The sequence below is a fragment of the Helicoverpa zea genome, chromosome 28 (assembly GCF_022581195.2).
Source record: "Helicoverpa zea isolate HzStark_Cry1AcR chromosome 28, ilHelZeax1.1, whole genome shotgun sequence".
Lineage (NCBI taxonomy): Eukaryota > Metazoa > Arthropoda > Insecta > Lepidoptera > Noctuidae > Helicoverpa > Helicoverpa zea.
The window spans coordinates 1,119,342-1,144,519 of NC_061479.1; the positions used below are offsets into that span (position 1 = coordinate 1,119,342).

General features: G+C 39.4%; 1 protein-coding gene across 1 annotated transcript in view; it reads right to left on the reverse strand.

Annotated features, from left to right (window-relative positions):
* Nucleotides 1–49: 49 nt before the first annotated feature.
* Nucleotides 50–25,178, reverse strand: part of LOC124643788 (fatty acyl-CoA reductase 1) — a 29,726-nt gene continuing 4,597 nt past the window's right edge. The window contains exons 2-14 of the mRNA XM_047182883.1: nucleotides 19,098–19,238; nucleotides 17,377–17,470; nucleotides 11,804–11,970; nucleotides 10,901–10,991; nucleotides 9,532–9,677; nucleotides 6,181–6,290; nucleotides 5,703–5,774; nucleotides 5,155–5,275; nucleotides 4,562–4,684; nucleotides 3,651–3,770; nucleotides 2,920–3,071; nucleotides 2,301–2,406; nucleotides 50–1,383 (exon numbers count right to left, since the gene is read on the reverse strand). Coding sequence (XP_047038839.1) covers nucleotides 1,254–1,383; nucleotides 2,301–2,406; nucleotides 2,920–3,071; nucleotides 3,651–3,770; nucleotides 4,562–4,684; nucleotides 5,155–5,275; nucleotides 5,703–5,774; nucleotides 6,181–6,290; nucleotides 9,532–9,677; nucleotides 10,901–10,991; nucleotides 11,804–11,970; nucleotides 17,377–17,470; nucleotides 19,098–19,234 — 1,569 coding nt within the window. The 5' untranslated portion in view covers nucleotides 19,235–19,238 and the 3' untranslated portion in view covers nucleotides 50–1,253. The remainder of the gene's footprint in view (nucleotides 1,384–2,300; nucleotides 2,407–2,919; nucleotides 3,072–3,650; nucleotides 3,771–4,561; nucleotides 4,685–5,154; nucleotides 5,276–5,702; nucleotides 5,775–6,180; nucleotides 6,291–9,531; nucleotides 9,678–10,900; nucleotides 10,992–11,803; nucleotides 11,971–17,376; nucleotides 17,471–19,097; nucleotides 19,239–25,178) is intronic.

A 25,178-nucleotide genomic window follows, 5' to 3' on the forward strand; every position in this document is an offset into this window, starting at 1 on the left:
AGAAAAAGTAATAAGAAGTAGCAATGATATGTAGAATAAAACCAAGAAAAAATGTTGTAACTTTTATTACAAAATATACAGTACAAAAGTTATCAATTTTACAAGAGACTTAGAAAAAAATATATTTTATTCGAAATAGGTACAAAAAAGTCTTATACACAGTTTTAAAAAACTAATATCTATACTACAAATAGTTGAGCTATTTTTAGTAAAAGCCTACACCTTAATCTTTAGACATAATTTCTATTAATACGATGGGCATATGTTTTTTCACAAAGAAATAAAAATGGTAGGCACTTATGACTTTTTACACTATAAAGAAAAAGGCGTTTTTTAAAAATGTAATGCAAATACAAGGATATTTAAGGTACTAATAAATTTATACACCAGATTTCCAATTTTTTTTTGCAATAGGTATTTACATATGATTATGTTTAGAAACCAGTCATTTAAGAACTTTGTAGAGTAAATAAAAATGAATAGAATATTAGGTATGTAAGTTCGATTTTGATTCATATTTTTTTCATATCCTGTATAAAACACAGTTTATATCAACTTAATTTAATTTTCTTCACCCTCAAAAAGAATTTAGGCTAGCTCAAACACCTTTATAAAAACTAAGTACACCTACTTAAAAACTATGTAAGTAACTATCTACACAACATAGTAGAAGCAGTCTGATAAAAGTCTGACAAATTATGTCAGACATTGTGAACTGATAATGTAAGACTCATTTTCATTGATCATTAACTCGGTCACAAATTTTTATGTTCAATTTTTAAAGTAATTTAAAAACGTTACGAAAAGCCGTCGTTGCTCCCTGTATGCGGTCAAACAAGCAAAGAAATACTTAAACTACTTCTCGAAGTCTGATAAAATGTAGTCTATTTCCTTTCTCAGATTCCAGACTGTCTGTACCTATGCCTTTTATTTAAATCGCTTCAGTAGTTTTAGCGTGAAAGCGCATTAGGTAGACATAGTTTATAATAGTAGGTATGTACCTAAGAACGGCTGCGGGATTGTTCACACGAGCTACCGCGGCCCTGGTACATAAAAAGCCTACGACGGAACACGACGGTTTTTAGTCAGTAAGAGTCTGACACTCCCTCACCGCTGCTAACCCACAGCGGGGTCGTTTGATGATTTTTGACGTCGTTAAAAAAACATAAAACGTTTTGAAGGAAATCGGAATGACGAATGAAAATGAGCCTCTACGTCCAGTATACTGGACATTCGATATAAAACAGTTCTCTCTACGCGTCCATAGCGATGACAGTAGCATTGTGTTCCGTGATAGTGGACGGTGAAGTCACGAAGCCGCTCAGCCAGTATAAGATGAGACCCCAGAATAGACAGCGGACGATTACATCTACCCAGTACATTCTGAAAGAAAAAAAGAAAAAAACATTATTATTTTTCATACCCAGACGCAGTCCAAAATAAAAAAAAACCGGCCAAGTGCGAGTCGGACTCGCGCACGAAGGCTTCCGCACCATTATTTATAAAATGAGCGAAAAAATTACGTTTGTTGTATGGGAGCTCCCCAAAATATTTATTGTATTCTATTTTTCAATATTAGTTGTTATAGCGGCAACAGAAATACATCATCTGTGAAAATTTCAACTCTCTAACTATCACGGTGCATGAGATACAGCCTGGTGACAGACGGACGTACGGACGGAGCGAAAACAATAGGGCCCCGTTTTACCCTTTGGGTACGGAACCCTAAAAAGCATTTGTTCATAAAAAAAAACTTTTTTATCCAAAACAATTTAAGTAACATCAAAACAATGAAAGGGATAAAATAAAACGTTTGACGTGCCTCTAGAAGACGATGTTTCTAGGTCTTTTAACTATGTTTATTTTGCCACGGACTCCTGACTCTTTGAGAGAGTAAGTCTTGGTGGCCTAGTAGGTAAAGAGCCAACCTCTCAAGTATGCGTGTATGTTCGATTCCTGATGGCAAGCACCAATGCAACTTTTCTAAGTTTGTATGTACTTTCAAAGTATGTCTTGGACACCAATGACTGTGTTTCGGATGGCACGTTAAACTGTAGGGCCCGGCTGTCATTTGAACATCTTTGGCAGTCGTTACGGGTAGTCAGAAGCCAGTAAGTCTGACAACCAGTTTTACCAATGGATATCCGCATAGTTGCTTAACTGACTGGGTTGAGGAGATCAGATAGGCAGTCGCTCCATGTGGCACACTGGTACTCAGCTGCATCTATTAGACTGGAGGCCGACCCCAACATAGTTGGGAATAGGCTCGGGAGATGATGATGAAGTATAAGGATACTTACACTCTCATATGCCTCCTGGCAGCTGGTAGCGTGTCATCATACTCCTTGAGAATGAAGACTCTCGCCGCTCTGATGCAGTCTTCGAAGTACTTCGAGATGTCCAGACCTGGTGACAGTACAAAATATAAGATATTTTGTACTAGCAGTTCAAACCGCAGCTCGAGGGAACTACTTCCCGCAGCCGGATAAAATTTGCATTAAGTAGCCTTGAAAAATGGACCATCTAAGGGTTTGTTCACATGAAGACAGATCATGATTTTTTACGAATAGTTTATTTCATGATTCGTTATTTTTGAAGGGAGTGGGCAAAGCTTTCTAAATACCCGAGCGACTAATTTTATAAATTCTGACGGATATTGCCCATGCTTTTTCAAGTTTTATATTATTCAAAGTGAAAATCCATTAGTCATGACGTAAGTATCGTATTTTTTTATGAATCGTCAAAGACTTATCCCGAGTAAAAGAACCGTCACACTGAAATAATTTTTTGAAATCTGGACAGTAATTACTCTACTTTCTTTTGTAAACTATTTTCTGTTTGAAACTATTTTCTTTTGTACATAGATAACTCTTGCTTTTTCAAAAAAATAATTTCTGCAAATACTAGACTACTACTAACCGACAGCATCAACCTTGTAGTCCCGTCTCTCACGAGGGTTGAGCTTCTGACGTAGAGTCTGAGCAATGTCAGACTTGAAGTCCCATTGGTTGTTCGTGTAGTACTCGAACACTTCAAAACCTTTGTTGATACGCCGTTGGACTCGACATAAACTGTAAGAAGAATAAGATAAAAATAATATGAACTTGACGAAAATATTACTGTGTTTCGGATCGCACGTTAAACTGTTGGTCGCGACTGTCATTGAACATCCTTGACAGTCGTTACGGGTAGTCAGAAGCCAGTAAGTCTAACACCAGTCTAAGCAAGGGTATTGGGTTGCCCGGGTAACTGGGTTGAGTGGGTCAGATAGTGCAGGCGCTCCTTGTAGAGCACTGGTACTCAGCTACATTCGGTTAGACTGGAAGCCGACCCCAAAATAGTTGGGAAAACGCTCGGAGGATGACCCAATTTTTCATTTTTCGTTCCGAGACTTCCCGTTCCTGGATTAAAATAAAAAGTCTCCTATCTAGGTTTTTCAGGTTGAAAAAATGGGGACACCACACTCTTCATCAATTCTGAGCCAAATCGCTTCAATCATTTTTTTAGATACAATAAGTGTAACTAAATAGACTTTATTTTATACACATAGAATGATAATTATTCGTTCTACCTGCCTGACTGAAAATGGTTGGATCCTTTTAAAATCAAACTCCCTACAGTTCCTACAACACCAGTTCCCAGATACTCACATAGGTTTGTACCCGAGGCAGAAGAGCAGGATATCCACCAGCACAGCCGGCACCCAGTGGAACAATACCAGGCAGATGTTGTGGTACAAACGAGAGTGCTTCATAGAACCGCCGGGGTACCTGCACATAGCGAACACATATAGCATTGCCATAGACTGTCTCTCATGTGGAAGGATGGAGAGGCAGAGGTAGACCGAGGAAAAGATGGATTGATTGCCTGAAGGATGACATGAAGCAGAAGGGAGTGGATGTAAGTATGACGTCTGACAGAGAGGAATGGAAGAAAAAGACATGTTGCGCCGACCTCAAATGACTTGGGAACAGGGCAGGAAGATGATGATGATGACCATTAACTGTGTCATTGGTCTAGGAGTCACATATCGCGACTGCTGTACATGAGGCCTCGAGTTCAATTCCCAGGTAAGGCTAAAGTCGCTAAGAAACTTTGACAAAGCAGCCCAGAGTCTGGAAGTTGGTGACTGATACATCTGTGCATCGGACAGCACGTAAATGTCGGTCGTGCTTGTGATCTATCTCCGGTGGTGTCGGATTGTCGTCCCATCGCGCTATGAGAGTGAAGGAATAGTGAGTGCACCTGTGTCCAAGCAAATGTGCGCGCACTATAATATGTCCTGCGCAGCTGGCTGATCAAAGTAAATACATAGATGTAAGTAGCTAACAATTGGCCTGTAAGTCAAGGCTATCATTTGAACATCTTTAGCAGTTTTTATGGGTTGTCAGAAACCAAAATGATAACCAGTCTAATCAAGAAATAGTATTACCCAGGTAACTAGATTGAGGAAGTCAGATAGGCAGTTGCTCCTTGTAAAACACTGGTACTCGGCGCATTTTAGACTGGAAGACGACCCCAACATAGTTGGGAAAAGGCTCGGCAGATAATATTAACTTACCATACTACTCCATTGAGCGGAACTCGGTTCATGATAATCTCTCGTCCAGCGTCAATCATTTCTGACCAAGTCACCTTGATCTCAGCTGAAGATGTGAAGTTTATTATATTGCATTTTGTGTCCCTGGAATAAAAGAAAAATATTGTTATTTACCTCTAATTGTAGCATATGATTTAAAATATAAATGTGGGGCCAAAATTACATTCAACCAATCATTGCGTGATTGTGTCTGACACGATACGGTTACTTTGATAAATTATAATCTACTAAAAATAATAAAACTGATGTTTATGTTGTCGGTGACTATGGGCCTTAAACTTCTTATAATACTGCTATTTCATTTATATTGAAAACTAACTATCTATCCTCCAATAAAATTTTACTCCAAAAAAACACGCGTTTCTTGACGTTGTCATGTATTCTCATCAGAACTCAGAGCGTGTGCAAAATTTCATCCTAATCTTGTTTCAAAATGAGTTTGTGTTAAAATGAGCTCTTGCATTCACAAAATCAAATATGCCGTCAGTTTTCATACAAAACACCTTCACTCAGCTGCATCAAGCTATAGGGAAGCGGCTAGGCAGTTTACTAACCCGTTCTGCAGATAATTCCACGCCACAATCATGATACCGTTTATAAACACGTCCACCGGCAAATAGTCCGCGTAGCTGTTGCTTTTGCAGTACATCGAGCGAATCACGCCTTTGCCCGCACCTGAAGGGAGAAATTATCATTGAATTATCGTTACGTGCCTACATTTGAAGATTTTTGTATACAACCGGTTCTTCAAAACTTACACCATACAGACAGACAAAATTGCGCTGCTGGGGAGCTTGTTCCACCATTTCTTCCCACCAAAAACCAAAAGTGTTGAAGGGCGTTTTTGGGGGCTGTCTATTGCAAATGCCTACCTTGACTAAACGTCTTTTTACTTTTTTTCATCGTTTTCCTCAGTGCTGAAAAACGGTCTCTGGGACGGTTTAAATAGTTTTTTGTTTATACAGCGTAGGGTTTAACTAACGCGCCCACAACAGGAAAATAATAATTGATTAATCGACATTGAGGCTTAATCTGGTAACTAAAGCACATTTTTGGCATATTTTAGTACAATATTACAAGTGTATTTTGGAGCCAAACTTACCGATGAGCAATCCAGTGGGGCCGTTAATATTGTCAGTCCAGCCAGGCACCGGTTCTTGCCAGATCGGAATCACTGGAAAAAAACACATCAGTATCAAGAATTCATCTGCATCGCTGTTTGCGGGGATCGTGCCCAAAAGGCTGGCTGCATTGTCACACTGAATGGTAATGCATATTTTTTTACCGAAGTATAGGCCAGCCATTAGGAAGCCTTTACAAATGGACTCCACTAATCGTTTGCAAAAATATATATTTTTTTTAACGACGTCAAAAGTCATCACATGACCCCTCCCGCTGTGGGTTAGCAGCGGTGAGGGAGTGTCAGACTCTTACTGACTAAAAACCGTCGTGTTCCGTCGTAGGCCGCGTATGTACCAGGGCCGCGGTAACTCTTGCAAAAAAATACTTAGGTGTCTACCTATAATGTATGTTTCGTACTATTTAAAATGCTAGGTTATTCCTTTATACTATTTGCTTACCTATGGAAGGTCTGAGCACCATGGCAGGTATGTGTTCCATGGCTTCTACCACCAGCGCCTCACCTAAAGCCTTGGTGAACGCGTACGAGTTCGGCAGTTTGTCTAGTAACCTGCAAATGTAGGAGAAAAACCTTAAATATACTACTCTAATTATAAAGAGGAAAGATTTGTATTTTTTTTTGTGTGTATATTTTTGTAAAGATTAACTCAAAATTCTAAACCGATTTGAAAAATTCTTTAAGATTGGGAAGCTACACTATAGAGTTTCATAGGCAACACTATTCCAATAGGCTAGTTTCCTAAAAAGTAATTATTAGTCCGTCTTGTAGATTGTCCAAAATTAAGCGATACGTATTTTTTCTTTTTTAAATTGGATCATAACTTATTAAGATTGATCGTATTAAAGTTGAGTGTGACGTCACAAAGTGCTACAATTTTCAGGACTCTGTGACGTAAAAGGCCCCCACTCCTAATTTTTGAAGCGTCATTTTTGTTCATGTTTAATTAAAAAAAGAAAAAATACGTATCCGATATTTTTTGATTATGTAAAAAGCGGACTAAATATTATTTCATTATTTCGACCCTGGACACTACCCTATTGGGTACAAGTTCCACTAGGACGCTGATGAAACAGCTTTAATCTATAGCTATACTAATATTATAAAGCTGAAGAGTTTGTTTGTTTGTTTGTTTGAACGCGCTAATCTCAAGAACTACTGGACCGATTTGAAAAATTCTTTCAGTATTGGATAGCCTATTTATCGAGGAAGGCTATAGGCTACTTTTTATCCGGGTTCGTGCCGTGGTTCCTACGGGATGCGGGTGAAACCGCTGACAGACGCTAGTATTATATAAAACTGAGTCTATTTGTTTTTTACGCTCATGCCTAAGTATAATAAGCTGCGGAACCGGGAGATGAGATTTGGTACGGAGATTGTTCACACAGGGTACGGGCATATTCCTACATACATGGATAGGGATATGAATTATAAAGCTTTATTTATTTCAGCGACCCATCTTTTTTAAGTACCTACTCGGTAAGTATTTTTTTAAAATTTCTTTACTTGCCAATAACAATTTCTTAAAATCCTTTTTTTATTAATTACAAACATTAAAAAATGAAAAAATGTAATGTCAAATAAATGGCTACTAAAACTGAAAGGCTTAAATACTTTTTGCCAAACACGCACAAGAAATTACGCAACATAATCTAAAAATATCTCCAACCACAATCTCGGTATAACTTTTACTTTCGAATACATCATTAGTAGAAAAAAATACGACAGTTATTTTTTTTTAATGTATTCTTTAGCAACACGTCTACGGTTCGACCTTGAGATGTGGGTCGATGAACTCTGCAGCAATCGCGCTTGAGAGATATATAACCTTGACATAAAGAGTAAAGGTATGTCCGATGAATGGCGTGTCTAAAGAGAAAATTGGATGCGCTTTAGAAGACTTGTTTCAAAAAAAATATATAGTTTAAAAACCAGCCAAGTGCGAGTCTGACTCGCGCACGAAGGGTTCCGTACCATTATTTATAAAACGGAAAAAAAAATCACGTTTGTTCTATGGGAGCCCAACAAAATATTTATTTAATTCTAGTTTTCAGTATTTGTTGTTATAGCGGTAACAAAAATACATCTTCTGTGAAAATTTCAGCTCTCTAACTATCACGGTTCATGAGATACAGCCTGGTGACAGACGGACGGATGGACGGACAGAGGAGCGAAAACAATAGGGTCCCGTTTTACCTTTGGGTATGGAACCCAAAAAACTAAAAAAATTGCAATGACGTTTCTTAGCTAGTCATGTATTGTCATCAGAACTCAGAGCGCGTGCAAAATTTCATCCTAATCGAAGACCAGGAAGTGGGTCAAATTAAGATTCCAAGATTTACTTACATACATAGTTACATACAAGTGAAACTAATATAAGCGTGTTAAAACTCTAGTTCGTAGTAGTAGATAGCTATATCTTTGTTTAGATGTATATACTGCTTCAAATTAAGCAATGCTTGACGCGATTGGTCGTTAGATGGCTGACCGTATTGTCATGACGAGTTCCTCCGTGTTTCGGAAGGCACCAGGTGGATCCGGGCTGTCATTTTAACCTCAATTGCAGTCACTTCGTAGTCAGAAGCCAGAAAGTCTGACAACCAGTTTCACCGAAGTATCGGGCAGATAGGCAGTCTCTCCTTGTGGCACACTGGTACTCAGCTGCATACGGTTAGACTAGAAGCCGACCCCACTATGTTGTGGCTATACAGGCATCATCATCATCGGAGGATGATACAGGCGGCTTTTGCTTTTAACTGCCTCGCTGGTCTAGCTGTCGTAAGAGCCGCTGCTGAGTACGAGGTCTTGGGCTCGATACCCGCGTCGCGCTGAAATCTTTCACAAAGCAGACCGGAGCCTGGAAGTTGGTGTTTGATTCATCCATGCATTGGAGAGCATGTAAATGTCGACACTCGACAGCTTGGATGACGTGGTGGGGGTCAGCAAGTGGGTCACATGTGATGATGATGATGGATGATGATAGACTTACTTGGGAGTGAGCATAGCGATGGCTTCATCATTCATCCACTCGACTGCTTGGATGACGTGGTGGGGGTCAGCTAGTGGATCACATGTGATGATGATGATGATGATGGATGATGATAGACTTACTTCGGCGTGAGCATAGCGATGGCTTCATCATTCATCCACTCGACTGCTTGGATGACGTGGTGGGGGTCAGCTGGTGGATCACATATGATGATGATGATGATGATGATGGATGATGATAGACTTACTTAGGTGTGAGCATAGCGATGGCTTCATCATCCATCCACTTGACAGCTTGGATGACGTGGTGGGGGTCAGCTGGTGGATCATGTGTGATGATGATGATGGATGATGATAGACTTACTTGGGTGTGAGCATAGCGATGGCTTCGTCATCCATCCACTCCACCGCTTGGATGACGTGGTGGGGGTCACCTGTGATGATGATGATGATGATGATGATAGACTTACTTGGGTGTAAGCATAGCGATAGTTTCATCATCCATCCACTCCACAGCCTGGATGACGTGGTGGGGGTCACCTGTGATGATGATGATGATGGATGATGATAGACTTACTTGGGTGTCAGCATAGCGATGGCTTCATCATCCGTCTACTCGATAGCCTGGATGACGTGTTGGGGGTCAGCCGGTGGATCATATGTGATGATGATGATGATGATGGATGATGATAGACTTACTTGGGTGTCAGCATAGCGATGGGTTCATCGTCCATCCACTCGACCGCTTGGATGACGTGGTGGGGGTCAGCTGTGATGATGATGATGATGATGATGATAGACTTACTTGGGTGTAAGCATAGCGATGGCTTCATCATCCATCCACTCCACAGCCTGGATGACGTGGTGGGGGTCAGCCGGTGGGGGATAGGCTTGCTCTTCCAATAGCTTCTCGTGAAGGTGGCAGTAAGAAGTAGATATGTGGATGAATAGCTGTAGATATTACAAAAAGATTAATGTTAATAAATAATTATAAAGACAGTTTGTGAGTTTTTTATTGGTTCAACCTCAAAAGTATGCTTCGAAAATAAAAGCATCAACTACGAATCCCTACTAATACTACTTGTAAATGCGCAAGTAACTCTGTCTGTCTGTTACGCTTTCACGTCTAAACCACTGAACTGATTTTAATAAAATTTAGTACGGAGATAGAGTTGACCGTGAGAAAGAATATAGGATAGTTTTTATCCCGGACTTTTGAAGAATTCTCTTGGAAACGCGATATAACCGAACTCTACGCGGGCGAAGACGCGGGCAGAAGTAACCTATATTTTGCAAGAAAGTTTATCGGGTATCAACTTTCGGAGTGAAACAAAGACATCAAGTATTACTTTACGGTATATTATAACCGCGAATGATTAGATCATACCTTAGGGTGCGTCCACATCTGGCGAATGCGCCGCGAATGCGCAGCACGCGAGCCGATCGCGAGCTGTCCGCGAGCTGCGCGCGTGCATTTTTGTTCGTGCGCCGCTTCTGCGCCGCCCGCGCGCAGCTCGCGCGCGACCTAAGCGCCGCACGCGAGCGGCGCGCAGGCGGCGCGCGACGTCTGACATCTTCGATAGTACTGAGCCAATATACGGAACTGTAAGGGCGAGAACTGATTGCGAGCAGATCGCGCGCCGCTCGCGCGCTCTATACGAGCCTTGCGTGAGTTGCGCTAAAGAGGCGCACCGAACTATTGCAGTGACTGCACGCGCGCAGCTCGCGGACAGCTCGCGATCGGCTCGCGTGCTGCGCATTCGCGGCGCATTCGCCAGATGTGGACGCACCCTTATATCTACCGTTTACTTACCGTTTACCAAGTGTCGGACTCGCGCACGAAGTGTTCCGTTCCATTATTTATAAAACGGAGAAAAAAATCACCTTTGTTGTATGGGAGCCCCCAAAACACTTATTCTAGTTTTCAGTATTTGTTGTTATATAATAAAAATACATTATCTGTGAAAATTTCAGCTCTCTGACTATCACGGTTCATGAGATAAAGCCTGGTGACAGACGGAAGGACGGACGGAGGAGCGAAAAGAATAGGGTCCCGTTTTACCCTTTGGGTACGGAACCATAAAAAGAAACCTTTTACATTGATTTTCCACCTACCGGAATGAATGAATTAATGCACTTTAAGGTTTAATATTCTGAAAAGGTTGAGAACATACCTTTAGATTCTTGCAAGTCTTGGCTAACTCGACCATGAGCTTGGTGCCTCTCACGTTCAGCAGAACAGCTTTCTTCAGCTCTTCGTCGAACCTGAAAATTACATATTTACTCCATTATTGTCTGATTTCTTTTGGCTTATCATGTCATAGCATGATTATAGCATCCCTTGCCCACATTTGACTTCATCATCATCATCTCAGCCATAGGACGTCCACTGCTGAACATAGGCCTCTCCCTTAGATCTCCACAGATACCTGTTGGAGGCGACCTGCATCCAGCGTCGACGGCGACCTTTATAAGGTCGTCTGTCCACCTTGTTGGTGGACGCCCTACGCTGCGCTTGCTAGTCCGTGGTCTCCACTCATAATGTCATCATCAACCACCTGCCTTTTAGAAAATTGAATTATTTACGGTCGTCGCAATATGTTTCTTCATTTCTTACATACTCATTTATCTACAGGTGTCTCGTAAATAATAGTACTTCCTTTCTTCCTTATTTCTTTCTTTTTATCTCACAAACAACATTGTTTATAACCTTAACTATGAAGTGTCGGACTTTTCCTGACTGACACCCACATACCTTCTAGAGCCTTTCGTGGCCCCATTATCCCTTATAATTCGAACCTTCCTTTCTTTCCTTAGCCCTTCTTTTCATCTCACAAATAATATTCTTACTAGCTATTCAACTATAGACTGTCTTTTAATGATGTCAGCCTGATTGTAAACATGCAAATATAAGTATATTGTAATAACAGCTGTTTTGCTGGGAAGTTTGTTCTTCACCGCTTCTTCTTTCCAGCCATAAAACACTAGGAAGTGGTGAAAGGGGGGCGTTTTGGGGGTGCTGTCATTTTTTTATTTTAGCTTACTTCAATAAACGATTTTGACTTTGACTTTGTTACCTGATAGTAGCAGCGGCATGTATAATAATGTCGACCTGGGCGATGATCATGGCTCGGTCCTGGTCGCTAAGCCCCAGGTCGGGCTCGGACACGTCTCCAGCCACCAGGGTGACCTTCTGCAGAAGTGGTTCCACTCCACCGCGCATGTTGCGGACTTTCTCGAATAGCTGGTGGGGAGTGAAGAAGTTCGTGATGAAAAAATACATAGGGTTGGTAAGTTTTTTTATGTAAGAAAAAGTGGATAAAAAAGGTGGCTAAATAAGTATGTTCAGAGGTTCATAAAGAAACTGTAACCGTCGTACCACTAAAACTTTTAAAGGTCTGTTGAACACTTGTCTAAAAAAATACAGTTTATGACGTTGTAATAAGGTCCGTTTTGCAGCCATACTTTTTTTAGGCAAGTATTCGACAGATGTTTAAGTTTTTGTGGCAAAGACTAATAGTTTTGGAGATTTCAAATCGTACCTAAAAGTATTGCAAAAGTTGCTGGGTTTTTGAAAAACGAGTTTCAAAAGCATAGACGACGAAAGTTTTTGTACAGTCACGTAATATTTTACTTATCGTAAGAAAAATCATAACTGTCTTCAAAGAAAATAACAAAAACTAAATTTTTGTTAAACGAATTTTAAAGACAAACAAGGCCCACGTTCACTGACAACATAAAACTCAGTTTTCTTGAAACAATTTATTACTATGAATTTCAACGTTCAATTTTCAAAACAAACAGCTTATTTAAAAAAACCAACCTCGTTTTCATCAAAATTGCGTCCTAACGAAGTCATAACCAAGCAAGTCAAAAATTACCCGTTTCTTTTTATTCTTACCAACAAATCACCGAAATGACTCAACTAGTATTGCGAAGGAGGACAAAAAAACCCCTACAATTATGTAGAATTAGGCAAAATTAGGTAAAAACAATACAATGCGTTTCGCCTCAGTGGCTACCGTGGTTCGGTGATTTGAAAGATATTTACTACATTGTGTCTGGCTGTCATAATGTGGTGATGCAAACATCTATTGTTGTGTCCTTATATAGTAATATTATTAAGGCGAAAGTTACTCTGTATGTCTGTTTGTTGCGCTTTCATTTTGAAACTGCTGAACCGATGCACTCAGATCAAGATTTCGTCTGGATAGAGCCCGAGATAAAACCGGTTAGTTTTGATCCAAGTGCGGGAAGTAGTTCCCTCAGGATGCGTGTAACCGCAGTAAATAATTCATCTTATTTAATACTAGCTGTTTTCCCGCGGTTTCACCCGCGTCCCGTGGGAGCTATTGCCCGCACCGGGATAAAATATAGCCTATGTTACTCGCAGATAATGTAGCTTTCTAATGGTGAAAGAATATTTAAAATCGGTCCAGTAGTTTTTGAGCTTATCCATTACAACCAAACAAAGTTTTCCTCTTTATAATATTAGTATACTTAGATAGATCTATTTTAAAGACTTCGAAAATAATATTACGTAGACAGATTTAAAAAATTATTTCACTGCTGCGAGGCTATACTATCCCCAAATAACCAATGCTATATTTTAGAGGAAGAAAAAGAAGAAGTATTCTTGAAGATAATTTATATTCCCTACTGTGAAAGAATTTTCCAAATCGGTTCAATAGTTTCGAAGCATTTAGAGAACAAACTAAGAAACAAAAATCCTCTTTATTGTCGATAAAATCATATAAATAGATGTCATATCTAATATCTTTAAAAAGCCTTACTTTACTTAAAAACCTGCGACTGGTAAACAATTACAGCAAGACTATAACCTTGGCATCGTAACCTCAATATTGTCACATGAGCTGTGTTTGTGTGTGTAAACTCGTTCTTAGAAACTGATGGACCAACTGTCAGTTTGTTTACTTGGCTTATTGTTTGTTTTGAGTTGCAACGCTTTTTTTGGTCTTTCTTTCTCCTGCCCTGTTCCCAATTTTACTTGGGGTCGGCGCAATATGTCATCATTCTCTTCCATTTTCAGAGGAAGAAATAGTTAGGAGTAGGAGAAATAGGAGTTACCTTTCTACAACAACATTCCCTACACTATAATTAAACATTCCAATAAGTATTAATATTTGGTTTATTTCCTTTTACCTCAATAACAGTACTTACGACATCCCTGAACGAGTAAGCGGTCAGTTTTGTAGAAGTTGCTAAGGGAATTTTCTTCCATGCTTAATTAAATTCTGTGTAAAATTGATCGATGTTCCATATGCGACTTATTGCCATGGTATTTTTCGTCTATTACCAGTTTTAGTTTCATTGGATTTGCAATAGGCCAAACCAAAACCTTCATAAGTTGCCCGATCAAAGAATCATTTTTACTACTCTTGCAGTGTTTTTCAGAACTTTTCTAATTTGGAAAGTCCTAATGACCGGTAAATTATGCTTAGCTTATAACAATATGCTTATTTCTGAACTATTATAGTACCTGAATTCGCCTATTTTTAATAATACCTCTCTGAAAGGTCTTACACTAAACAGTGGCGAGCAGCCAAACACTATAACATTTTCGCCTCCTACGTTTGAGAACTTTCTTGGTGTACTTTGGTTCCATCACATGTTTTGGCGGTGACTAAAATCATTTTTTTTTTTAGAATTTATCAAATTTCTTTGTTTTATCAGATAAAAAAATATTTTTTAAATACTTATTCAGAGCAACTTTCACCTTTGATAGAAAACGCCAACTACAGTATGGACACGCGGTGCTTTCCCAAAAGTAACATCTTCAGATACCCATGCCCTACAGCTTTTCCCGACCCGGTTGTAGTCTAAAAGTTCTGCAGACACGTCTGTTGTCCTTTTAGCATCAGAAGGCTTCCAAAAAAAACCAGTACCTACCGAATCATGTAAATGATTCACTATTCTATTATAACACCACTGTAAAGTCTGTTTGCGGACAAGTTTTCCTTAGCGTCGGTTTTCAGTTGTTCTCAAACCTTTACTTTTTTAGTGCCATTAACAAGGCATCTTTAATAATAAATTTATTACCATGCCCTTATTACAGTTCAAGTGCTATGAATGAATCCGCATGACAAAACTTTATTCAAAAAAGCCTGAAACATTTTACTTACCAAAATATTTGTTTTAGTCGTATTGATTGGACTAAAATGAAAAATTTTAATGAAGGAAACCTAAATTATTACCTAATTTGAGTTCTCATAAATATTTTACTCACTTAAAAAAAAAAAGTATGGCGACTATTTTATCTGTCGTTTTTTTTCCTTAACTTAGCTTCTACTGTCTTTAATTAGCTGACCAGCCAAGTATCCGCTACAAAAGTTAGTGTTCAGTTCCCATAGAGCCTTTTGTCCTCAATTTAAAGAACATAATGTAAGGTTTGTTTTAATAATAATAACATTACATTTTATACCGTGCTTTAGCTCATGTCAGTACCATAACTATTTATTTCACTTCGAGTCGGGGGGTGTCTTTAATTAGTTGACCATGACTGTATGTACTAAACATTCATTGAAATCAGTCATTTTGTCATAAATGCCGTTATACTGTAGGTCCCGGCTGTCATTGAACATCCTTGGCAGTCGTTACGGGTAGTCAGAAGCCAGTAAGTCTGACTCCAGTCTAACCAAGGGGTATTGGGTTGCCCGGGTAACTGGGTTGAGGAGGTCAGATAGGGCAGTCGCTAATTATAAGCACTGGTACTTAGCTACATGCGGTTAGACTGGAAGCTGACCCCAACGTAGTTGGGAAAAAGACTCGGAGGATGATGATATCACAAACGCGTGACAGACTGGCAAATAGAATTTCACATGTAAGGATTTCTTATTTCACAAGATAAACTAAGTTACCTATTACACATAACTAAGTATGTACTTAAGTATTAAGCAGTTACTTCAGTTGACAAATTACCCAAGTGCTTAACCTTCAAATAACCACATTAATTTCACGCGAATATCTTAAAAATGACAAATATTTTTGCAAGCACGGCCCACTGGACTAAATAGTTCATCTGAATGAACATTGAGAGTTGAGCAAGAGATGTACTGAGGTAACGACTGAGTGGAATTACGTAAACTACAGTTTACTCAGTTAGGAAACCATTTAAGTCAGTAACTTAGTTCAGTTATGGGTTTGTTTTCACTAACAAGATAAACGTTAGATTAAGGAAAATTACTGCTTATCTACATTAATGGCGTCCACGGCCGTTTTCGGCCACGGCGGCTGTTCTCATATAAGGAGATCAGCCAGCTGCGCAGGAGATATTATAGTGCACGAGCATTTGCGCAGACACAGGTGCACTCCCTATTCCTTCACTCTCATGACCCGATGGGACGGCACGACCGGAAAGAGATCAGGCGCAGGACCGACATTTACGTGCTCTCCGATGCACGGGTGAATCAATCACCAACTTCCAGACTACGGGCTGCTTTGTGAAAGTTTAAGAAAACCTACAAAGCGAGTTCGGCCCGACCCAGGAATTGAACCCGAGACCTCGAGCACAAAAGCCGCGCTTACGACCACTAGACCAACGAGGCAGTCAAATCAGCTGTGCACGGTTACACTGGGAGCCGAATCCAACATAGTTCGGAAAAGGCTCAAGAGATGATGAAAGAAGAAAGATTTGATTGTTTATTCCCCATGATGAGGCTCCGAAATTACGTGACCGATTTGCAAAATTATTTCACTGTTGGAAAGCTACACTCTTCCCGAGTAACATAGGCTATATTGTATCCCGTTATTGACAGCACTTCCGACAGGACGCGGGTGAAACTACTGAGTGACCTTGTGTGTTATTCAGGAAATGAGCTGTAAAGTTCATAGGTAGGTTTATGTGATATTTAAAATAATGGTGCAGTAAACATAATTGATGTTTTTCCGTTTGAAATATAAGAAAACATGGTTTTTTACCGACAGTTAACATAATTTTGAGAAACATAGTTTCACATAGACTATGGTTGTAACAAAACAGTTTTTTCTAATTGGAACTTAAAGCAATTGTTTCGTGTTTCGAAAAGCATGATAAATCATAAGTCCGGGCTGTCATCTGAACATGTTTGCCAGTTGTTACGGGTAGTTAGAAGCTAGAAAGACTGGCAACCAGCCTTATCAAGGAGTTGAGTTGAGGAGGTCAGATAGGCAGTCGCTCCATTTTAAAACACTTAAGCGTAAGACAGTCGGAAAAGGGGTAAACAGACCCCTTAAAACTGTCGAAAATATGTGTACCTACAACGAGTAGGTAGGTACGCTTAAGTTAAAAACAAGATAATACATCTATTGAATCTCAAGACTATTGCTATAAGGTTGGTCGTAAAAGAACCCAATTCTGAGTCAAGCTCGCAATTGTACCTACATAAACTGTCTTTCTTCTTTGTGTATTTATTATATACCTACTAGCCGTTTTCCCGCGGTTTCACCCGCGTCTCGTGGTAACTACTGCCCGTACCGGGATAAAATATAGCCTATGTTACTCGTCGATAATGTAGCTTTCGAATGGTGAAAGAATTTTTAAAAACTATCCAGTAGTTTTTGAGCCTATTCATTACAACCAAAGAAACAAACAAAGTTTTCCTCTTTATAATATTAGTATATATCTAGTGTGTAATAGAATAATAATACTTACAACTCCATTGAAGATCTCCTCCAATCTCTGTTTAGGATTCTTGCCTTTCTTATTTCTGACAAACAGCATGATCTGACCAATGTCTGGACATTTTCTGAAAGAGATCAGGAGCAATATTATAAGTGGTGTTTTTCTGAGTTTAATCTTTACAACCAAAAATCACATGTTGTACAGTTATCGGCACGGATATTGAGCCCTGACCTTCACCTGCGCAGAAGCGATTTACTGCCTTATTGCCTTATGCGTACGGGTGCGCAAAGCGATCCCCACTCTTCCGCCGAGAGCTCAATATCCGTGCCGGTAACTATAAGTAACTCAATAACTGGATTGAAGAGGTCAGATAGAGGTGGTTAGACTGGAAGCCGACACCCATATAGTCGGGAAAAGGGTACTGTGTACAGGTCATATCTATGAGGAATTATTTCGAAAAGAAGAATGATAATAGAGTATTGTTTATCACCGCTGCTTCTTTTTAGCCATAACCTATCTAGGAATCAAGTGTAATGACTTTTGGGGTGCAGTTACATATTAAACGATTTCTGGGGATGCTGTCCCACTTTATTTATTTATTTATTTATTACAGGGTTTACCAACAGCTTCTGTGTAGATAAAGCTTAGAGTACAATTTTTGTTATTACTAGGACTTACACAGTCGCCAATTCTAGGTTAACCAACATACGCTAAATAATGATAGAAAATTATACAAAACAAAAAACACTTCTTATTAAAATTAAAGTAAAACTAAACTTGTTGCAATACATAACACATAAACTTATGAGAACAATAAAAACTGTCTTAGAAATACTTACAACTTATAAAACTATATTTTGTGAGAACATCATGAGATCAAAACTTAGGGTAACTAAAAATGTAAAAAATATAAATTAAAATAAAAATTCAAATACAAATAGAGCAATAGAATAACATAAAAACATAACATTTTACGTAACATTTTGTCGATGTAGCAATTTTTGGGATTCCAGTAATTGGGCCTTAAAGATATTAGTAGGTAATCGAGACATTGTAAATGTCAAGATCTGGAGCTGATTTAATCACTGAGTTCATCTCTCTGCTGAGTCTGACCAGTGGCGAGTTTACTCCTATATTGGTTCTAGTTGCTGGAGTATGAAACAGGTTGGTTATGGGATGTCTAGGGATATTATATGGTACTTTTAGTCCCACACTTTCCACAAGTTTCATGCAGTCTAATTTATTATTTAATAATTTAAAGAAAAACAAGAGATCTTGCATCAGACGACGGTCACGTAGGGAATTCATTTTATAGCACTGGATACGTTGTTCATATGGACACCGAGGAGATATTTCACCAGATGTATAAGCGAGGTGCTTTGTGAAAGCCCTTTGAATGCTTTCAACTCTTTGCGACTGTACAGCATAGAACGGGTTCCATACCACGCTGGCAAATTCCAAGTTGCCAGGTTCCCACTTAAAATTTTGACATGCAAAATCACTAACTAAGATAGCGGCCGGGGCTGCGGGTTATTCGAAAGAGTTACCGCGGCCCTGGCACATAAAAGGCCTATGACGGAACACGACGGTTTTTAGTCAGTTAGAGTCTGACACTCCCTCACCGCTGCTAACCCATAGCCCGCTATGGGTTAGCAGCGGTGTGCGGTGGGGTCATTTGATGATTTTGGACGTCGTTAAAAAAAAAGCCTTATATCAATAAACTCCTCAATCCTGACATCAACTTGACATACCTGAGGAGTTTCTCGAGCAGCACTTTCCCCATGAAACCAGTGCCTCCAGTGACGAGGACCCTCATGCCGGAGAAGGTGTCCGCGATGCGGTCTGGCAGCGACTCCAGGTCTGCTGCAGACATGGTCTCCGAAGCCATTGTCCTGGGGATAAAAAAGATAAGCTTGTAATATATTTTGACTTTATAAAAATCGGTCAAGTGTTCTGAACTATAAAACGGATAGGAAAATAACGTTTTTTGTACGGGATACCCACCAAAATATGATACTAACATCATCTCCGAAAATTGTTCTAGGTATCTAATTATTACGGTTTATAATACAGCCTCTGCCCTTGCTCGCCTTCTATGGAACCCGCCCATTGTTTTCAAAATAACCACCAATAAATTAAGACGAATCTTTGACAGTTTGATTTTTATTTAAAAAGGAAACTCGTCTCGTTAGTTCTAGTAACTGATCACGGCTACCGTACGTTGCTTGAGCTACCTTCCTTATGCCATCTCCGCTATCTTTCGTTCCTCTGTGAACGCTATTCATTCACTAATTATCTTAACTTGCATTGTATATGTTTGTCCCATGTCTTGCAATATGTAAACCACTAACTGCAGATAATTTGTGGTGTCATAAGTCTAGTGGTACATTCATACAAGGTCAAATTGCCCAAAGCTGTGCAACTGTAGTACTATCATTACTAAATTGCATTCGAGTGTCATGACTTGCATTCACTCTTGCTAATATTGTAGTATTTTTTTAATCTAAAGTTATACCGGATTCTTTATGTATAAGAAAGAAACATTATTTGTACATAGGTTCGTAAAAGCTCCGAAACTACGGAATCAATTAGAAACATTCTTTCAATCTTGAAAAGTTAAGCTATCTCCGAGTAGCTAGGCTGTATTTTGTCAGGGAATGAAGTTTTTTCCGCGCAGTTTCAATCGCGTCTTATGGGAACTACTGCCCGTACCGGGATAAAATATGTTACTTGGGAATAATGTAGCTACCCAACAGTGAAAGAATCTTTTGAATTTAAAAGAATTTTTTGACGTTATAAAGTGCTAATCTAATTAGCCTTAAAGTAGGCTATAAACGATTTTTGACTTTAACTTTGACTTTGAGTCATTTTAGAGTTTTCTGTGCCTTTAGGGCCAAACAAACAAAAAAGTATTTCCTCTTATATTAGTAAGATTGTAGTACCCGTGCAAAACCGAGGCACATAGGTAGTATGTAATACACTATATGTGTATATTGTAAAACAAGAAGGAAATATGTGCAATATTACTATAACGCCGTTTACGAAACGGTTCAGTCGAGAACCGAGTGAAAGTGGTCTGAAGTCCTTGAAACCTATTTATAACTTTAAGCTTTTAGTGAGAGGAACTCATGTCTAAGTTACAAGTCACACGAACATAAGGTTAAGCAACACTTGTCGCGGTACATCCGTGGATGGGGATCCATCTTGCCATGAGGAGTTCCTCCGTGTTTCGGAAGGCACGTTAATTTAGTAAGTTCCGACTGCCATTTGAACATCTTTGGCAGTCGTTACGGGTAGTCGGAGACAGAAAGACTGTCGACTAGTCTTAACTGGGTATTGGGTTGCCTGGGTAACTGGGTTGAGGAGATCAGATAGGCAGTCGCTCCATGTGGCACACTGGTACTCAGCTGCATACGGTTAGACTGGAAGCCGACCCCAACATAGTTGGGAAAAGGCTAGACAAATAATATCTTCTGAATACTTATTTGGTAACTCGAATCGTATGACCTACTTCATGACTGCTTTGCTTACATAATATTACTGTCGCGAAATTTTCTCTGCAGTTAATTAGAACTGCACACAGTTCATAGGGAAAGTTAACGACTAGTAGTTAGTTAAATATTACGTAAAGTTTGCCAATTTACTGACCTTACGTGCTGTGGTTAGCACTTTGACATAGATGTCACAAACGCGTAGCAATGTTTACTTTTTTAGCCTACTTGTAAGAGCATACTGCTAACTTTTAGACGGCCAATAGTTTGTTTTGGACTCATAAATCAGTATGAAGGTGAATGGTAGTACGCACATTACAGGTGTTACTGTTACTGTTACAGCCTTTTTATCGTCCCACTGCTGGGCTGCGGCCTCCTCTCACACGGAGAAGGATTGAGCATTAATCACCACGCTTGCTCAATGCGGGTTGGTGATTTCAGACTATATAGTCCAGGTTTCCTCAAGATGTTTTCCTTCACCTTTTTATCAGCCATTGGTGTCTAAGATATACTTAGAAAGTACATACAAACTTCGAAAAGTTGCATTGGTACTTGCCTGACCTGGAATCGAACCCACGGACTCATACTTGAGAGGTTGGTTCTTTACCCACTAGGCCACCACAAAGTCAGGTCATTGCCCTGTTGTGGGACAAAAAATTATAGTAAAATGATTCATTGTTTGACATTCATAAAGAGCGTGAGAATTATAATAATATATGCTAATTATAATAAATATAATTAGACTTTTAATTTTAAATCTTATCTATTTCTAGATTAACAAACAAACATTTTAGTATCTAAATACAGCATTTATCTTACTTCATTCATCACCCTTCTCCTTTATAAGGATGATATAATCTATTTTTCTTTTCTGCTACCTATCTATGAAATACTAATACTAAAATAATATCAAAGGTTTTTTTTTGTTTGTGTCTCTGTATCCCTAAAGGCTCCGAAACTACTGGACCAATTTTGTTCACTGTTGGAAAGCTAGACTATCGATGAGAAACAAGAGCTATATTTTATACCGGTACGGGCAGTAGTTCCCACGAGACGGAGGTGAAACCGTAGGAAACAGCAATAACAAAAGTAACTGGTCAATGGCCGTTTTTGTTAGTTGAATTTGAATGACAAACAAATAAATTCTAACTCAATGCTTACAAAAAAAAAACTTTTTTATTTTAAGTTAAGATTATTATGAACATAGCTATCAAAACAACTTCAAATACTTACTAAAGCCAAGTTCACCAACAACATAAACGTCCATATTTCTTAAAACAACAGTAAACTTTCGTCCCATCGCGCTGAGAGTGAAGGAATAGGGACTGCACCTGTGTCCAAGCAAATGTGCGTGCACTATAATATGTCCTGCGCAGTTGGCTGATCTCTTTATATGAGAAGAGCCGCCGTAGCTGATAATAGGCTAGGAGGACATCATCAAAGAAGTTTTAAGATACAAGATAGAAAGAAATTGAGTTACTGACTGACGTTTATAGTTTATGTGAAGTTGGGCATAAATTGCAACGCAGAAGTATGCGAGATAATAACGAAGATTGTTCACAATCATTATCATCAACCTTGACCGAACAATATTCATTCATCACGGCTTCAACCGTTAAGAGGTATGCAGGAATATTCACGCTTGACATTTCTGCATTCTAAGTGAAATATTTCACACATAAAAGGTACTATTAGCAAGTTGAAGTGGCAATGGGCTCTCCATATTGCTCACAAAGCAGATGGCCGATGGGGTCGAAAAGTGCTTGAGTGGAGACCACGGACTAGCAAGCGCAGCGTAGGACGTCCACCAACAAGGTGGACAGACGATCTTATAAAGGTCGCCGGAAGACGCTGGATGCAGGTCACCTCCAACAGGTATCTGTGGAGATCTAAGGGGGAGGCCTATGTTCAGCAGTGGACGTCCTATGGCTGAGATGATGATGATGATGAAAAGGTATAGCCTTCTGTATATACTATTTATAATAATATAAGCCCCGCAGGGCATCTGAGGCGGATGGCGGGGAGTAGCGACCCCGCGGGGCTATATATCCGAGTGCTCCAGGGAGAGTATACTGTCCCCCATCTCCGGCCTGCCGGAGTGAAGCATGACGGGGGATAGGTCTCCCGCCTCTTGGCTTGCCTTCATCGGCCGGTCAGAGTGGAGTCGCTAGAGTAGGGTTAGCAGCCCGCTCGGAGGGTAGGTGCCTCGTGGTAAGTGGCGAGTGGGCCGGTGATGCTGGACCCACAGGGAGCGCGTGATCTGCGTTTAAAGTCCGCCGAGGTATCCTCACCCTTCAGCCGCTCATGTACCTGTTGCCCCCTTGTTGCGATTTAGCGACTGATTCCCGGGGGCCCAGTAAGTGAGTTGGCGAGTCTCCACCTGCCATTTTTACGTGTATTTATTACATTGTTATCGGCAGGTGCCATAGTTCCCGTAGTTTCCCCATTCCTAGTCCACTAGCATCCCATCACAATAGCCCAAGTAGTTTTCATCCATAGTTAGCAATAGTTTAGCACAGAACCGGGGATTGTCCTTGGGTACATTTCTATAGTGTATACAGGGATAATTGTCGGTTTTGTGTCACCATTTCATTAAAGTTGTCTCAAAAGGGCTTCAGCGTGTTGGCTTCGGCCCCACGTTCGCCTCCCAAAAATCCGGGACTCTATAGTCCCGAGGTCTGGTAGAGACATACAAGATAATAATATAATAAAGAGGAAACAGTTTTTAGTTTGTTTGTTTCTACCCAAAACGCTTTGAAACTACAGAGCTGATTTTTAAATATTTTTTTCACTGTTGGAAAGCTACACTCTTCCCGACCAACATCGGTTGTATTTTATCCCAGTACGGGCAGTAGTTCCTACGGGACGCAAGTGAAACCGCGAAAAAATGGCAAGTCTTTAATAAATTAATGTTTTACAAGGCGCCACTGTATCTTACCTTCTCAACCCAGTTACTCGGGCAACCCAATACTCCTTGGTAAGACTGGTTGTCAGACTTACTGGCTTCTGACTACCCGTAACGACTGCCACAGATCTTTTAAAGCCGGAACATACGGTTTTAAATCGTGCTTTCCGAAACACGGAAGAACTTGTTGTGCCAGACAGGTCACCCATCCACCGACCGACCGCGTCAAGCGTTGCTTAACTTTATGATCGATGCAACGAAATATTTCTGATGATAAATGTACATAAATGACCCAGATTATATGCCCGCGAGTGTATGTACACTGAAAAGTCCTTAAAAGAGGCAACAGTTGCAACACTTAATTGCACTTGTAACGTTTGTGAAACGCATTCGGAATATATGCAATGTGCACCCAGTTGCATCGACCCGGAGTATTTCACACATATTTCTTAGTAGTCTAGATATATTATATTATTCAGAAGAGAATACTACATTTCTTTCATAACCAGTTTTATTACAACACACTGTCTCGTGTGTCTGTTTGCAATAATACACTCAAAAAGTACTGAGATGTTTTTCATGTGGTCATCAATAGGTAGATAGATTCCCGAGGAAGATCTATGTTTCAAGAGCAGATCGCCAGTAATCATTGTAAGTAGGTTACATGTTGATTTTCTCTTAAGAACTTCGCCAAAACCGGGAAGAACGAAAACTTGTTTTTTTTAAAGCGATTTTTTAACACGCTTATTAGCTTCACTTGTAACTACATAACTATGTATGAAAGAAAATCTTGGAATCTTAATTTGACCCACTTCCTGGTCTTCGATTAGGATGAAATTTTGCACACGCTCTGAGTTCTGATGACAATACATGACTAGCTAAGAAACGTCATTTTAGTCTGTACTGACAGCGTGTTTTTTAGTTTTTGAAACTATTTTTCTAATAGACAGAGTGATTCAAGAGGTTTTAGTCATGTTTTAGTATATAATGTAAGTAGATAATAAATAACTTCTTTAAAATAAATTAAAAAAATATATAAATTATATCCGAGTAAAACCTGAGCGGTCGCTAGTTTTACTATAAAAGCAAGACGGAATGACTTAGCATTTCTCAATGAACTTACATAATCGATCTATACCAATATTATTGGCACATTGAACCGATTATTTAAACTGACCTAAACTAGATTGTAATTTATAACTATAAATAACTCTACAATTATTATTAGTAACGATGATTCATCAATTTCTCGTCTAGTTTGTTAATCATGAAAACGTTACTACTAGGATTATGTAAATTTTTAATACACATAACTGTAATCTGTGTTTTATTTAAAAATTATTTATTTCTTAAATGTTCAATGTCTAATCTTCTTCCTGTCTTGTTGCCAAGTTATTTGTGGTCGGCACAATATGTTTTCCAGCTGACAGAGAGGA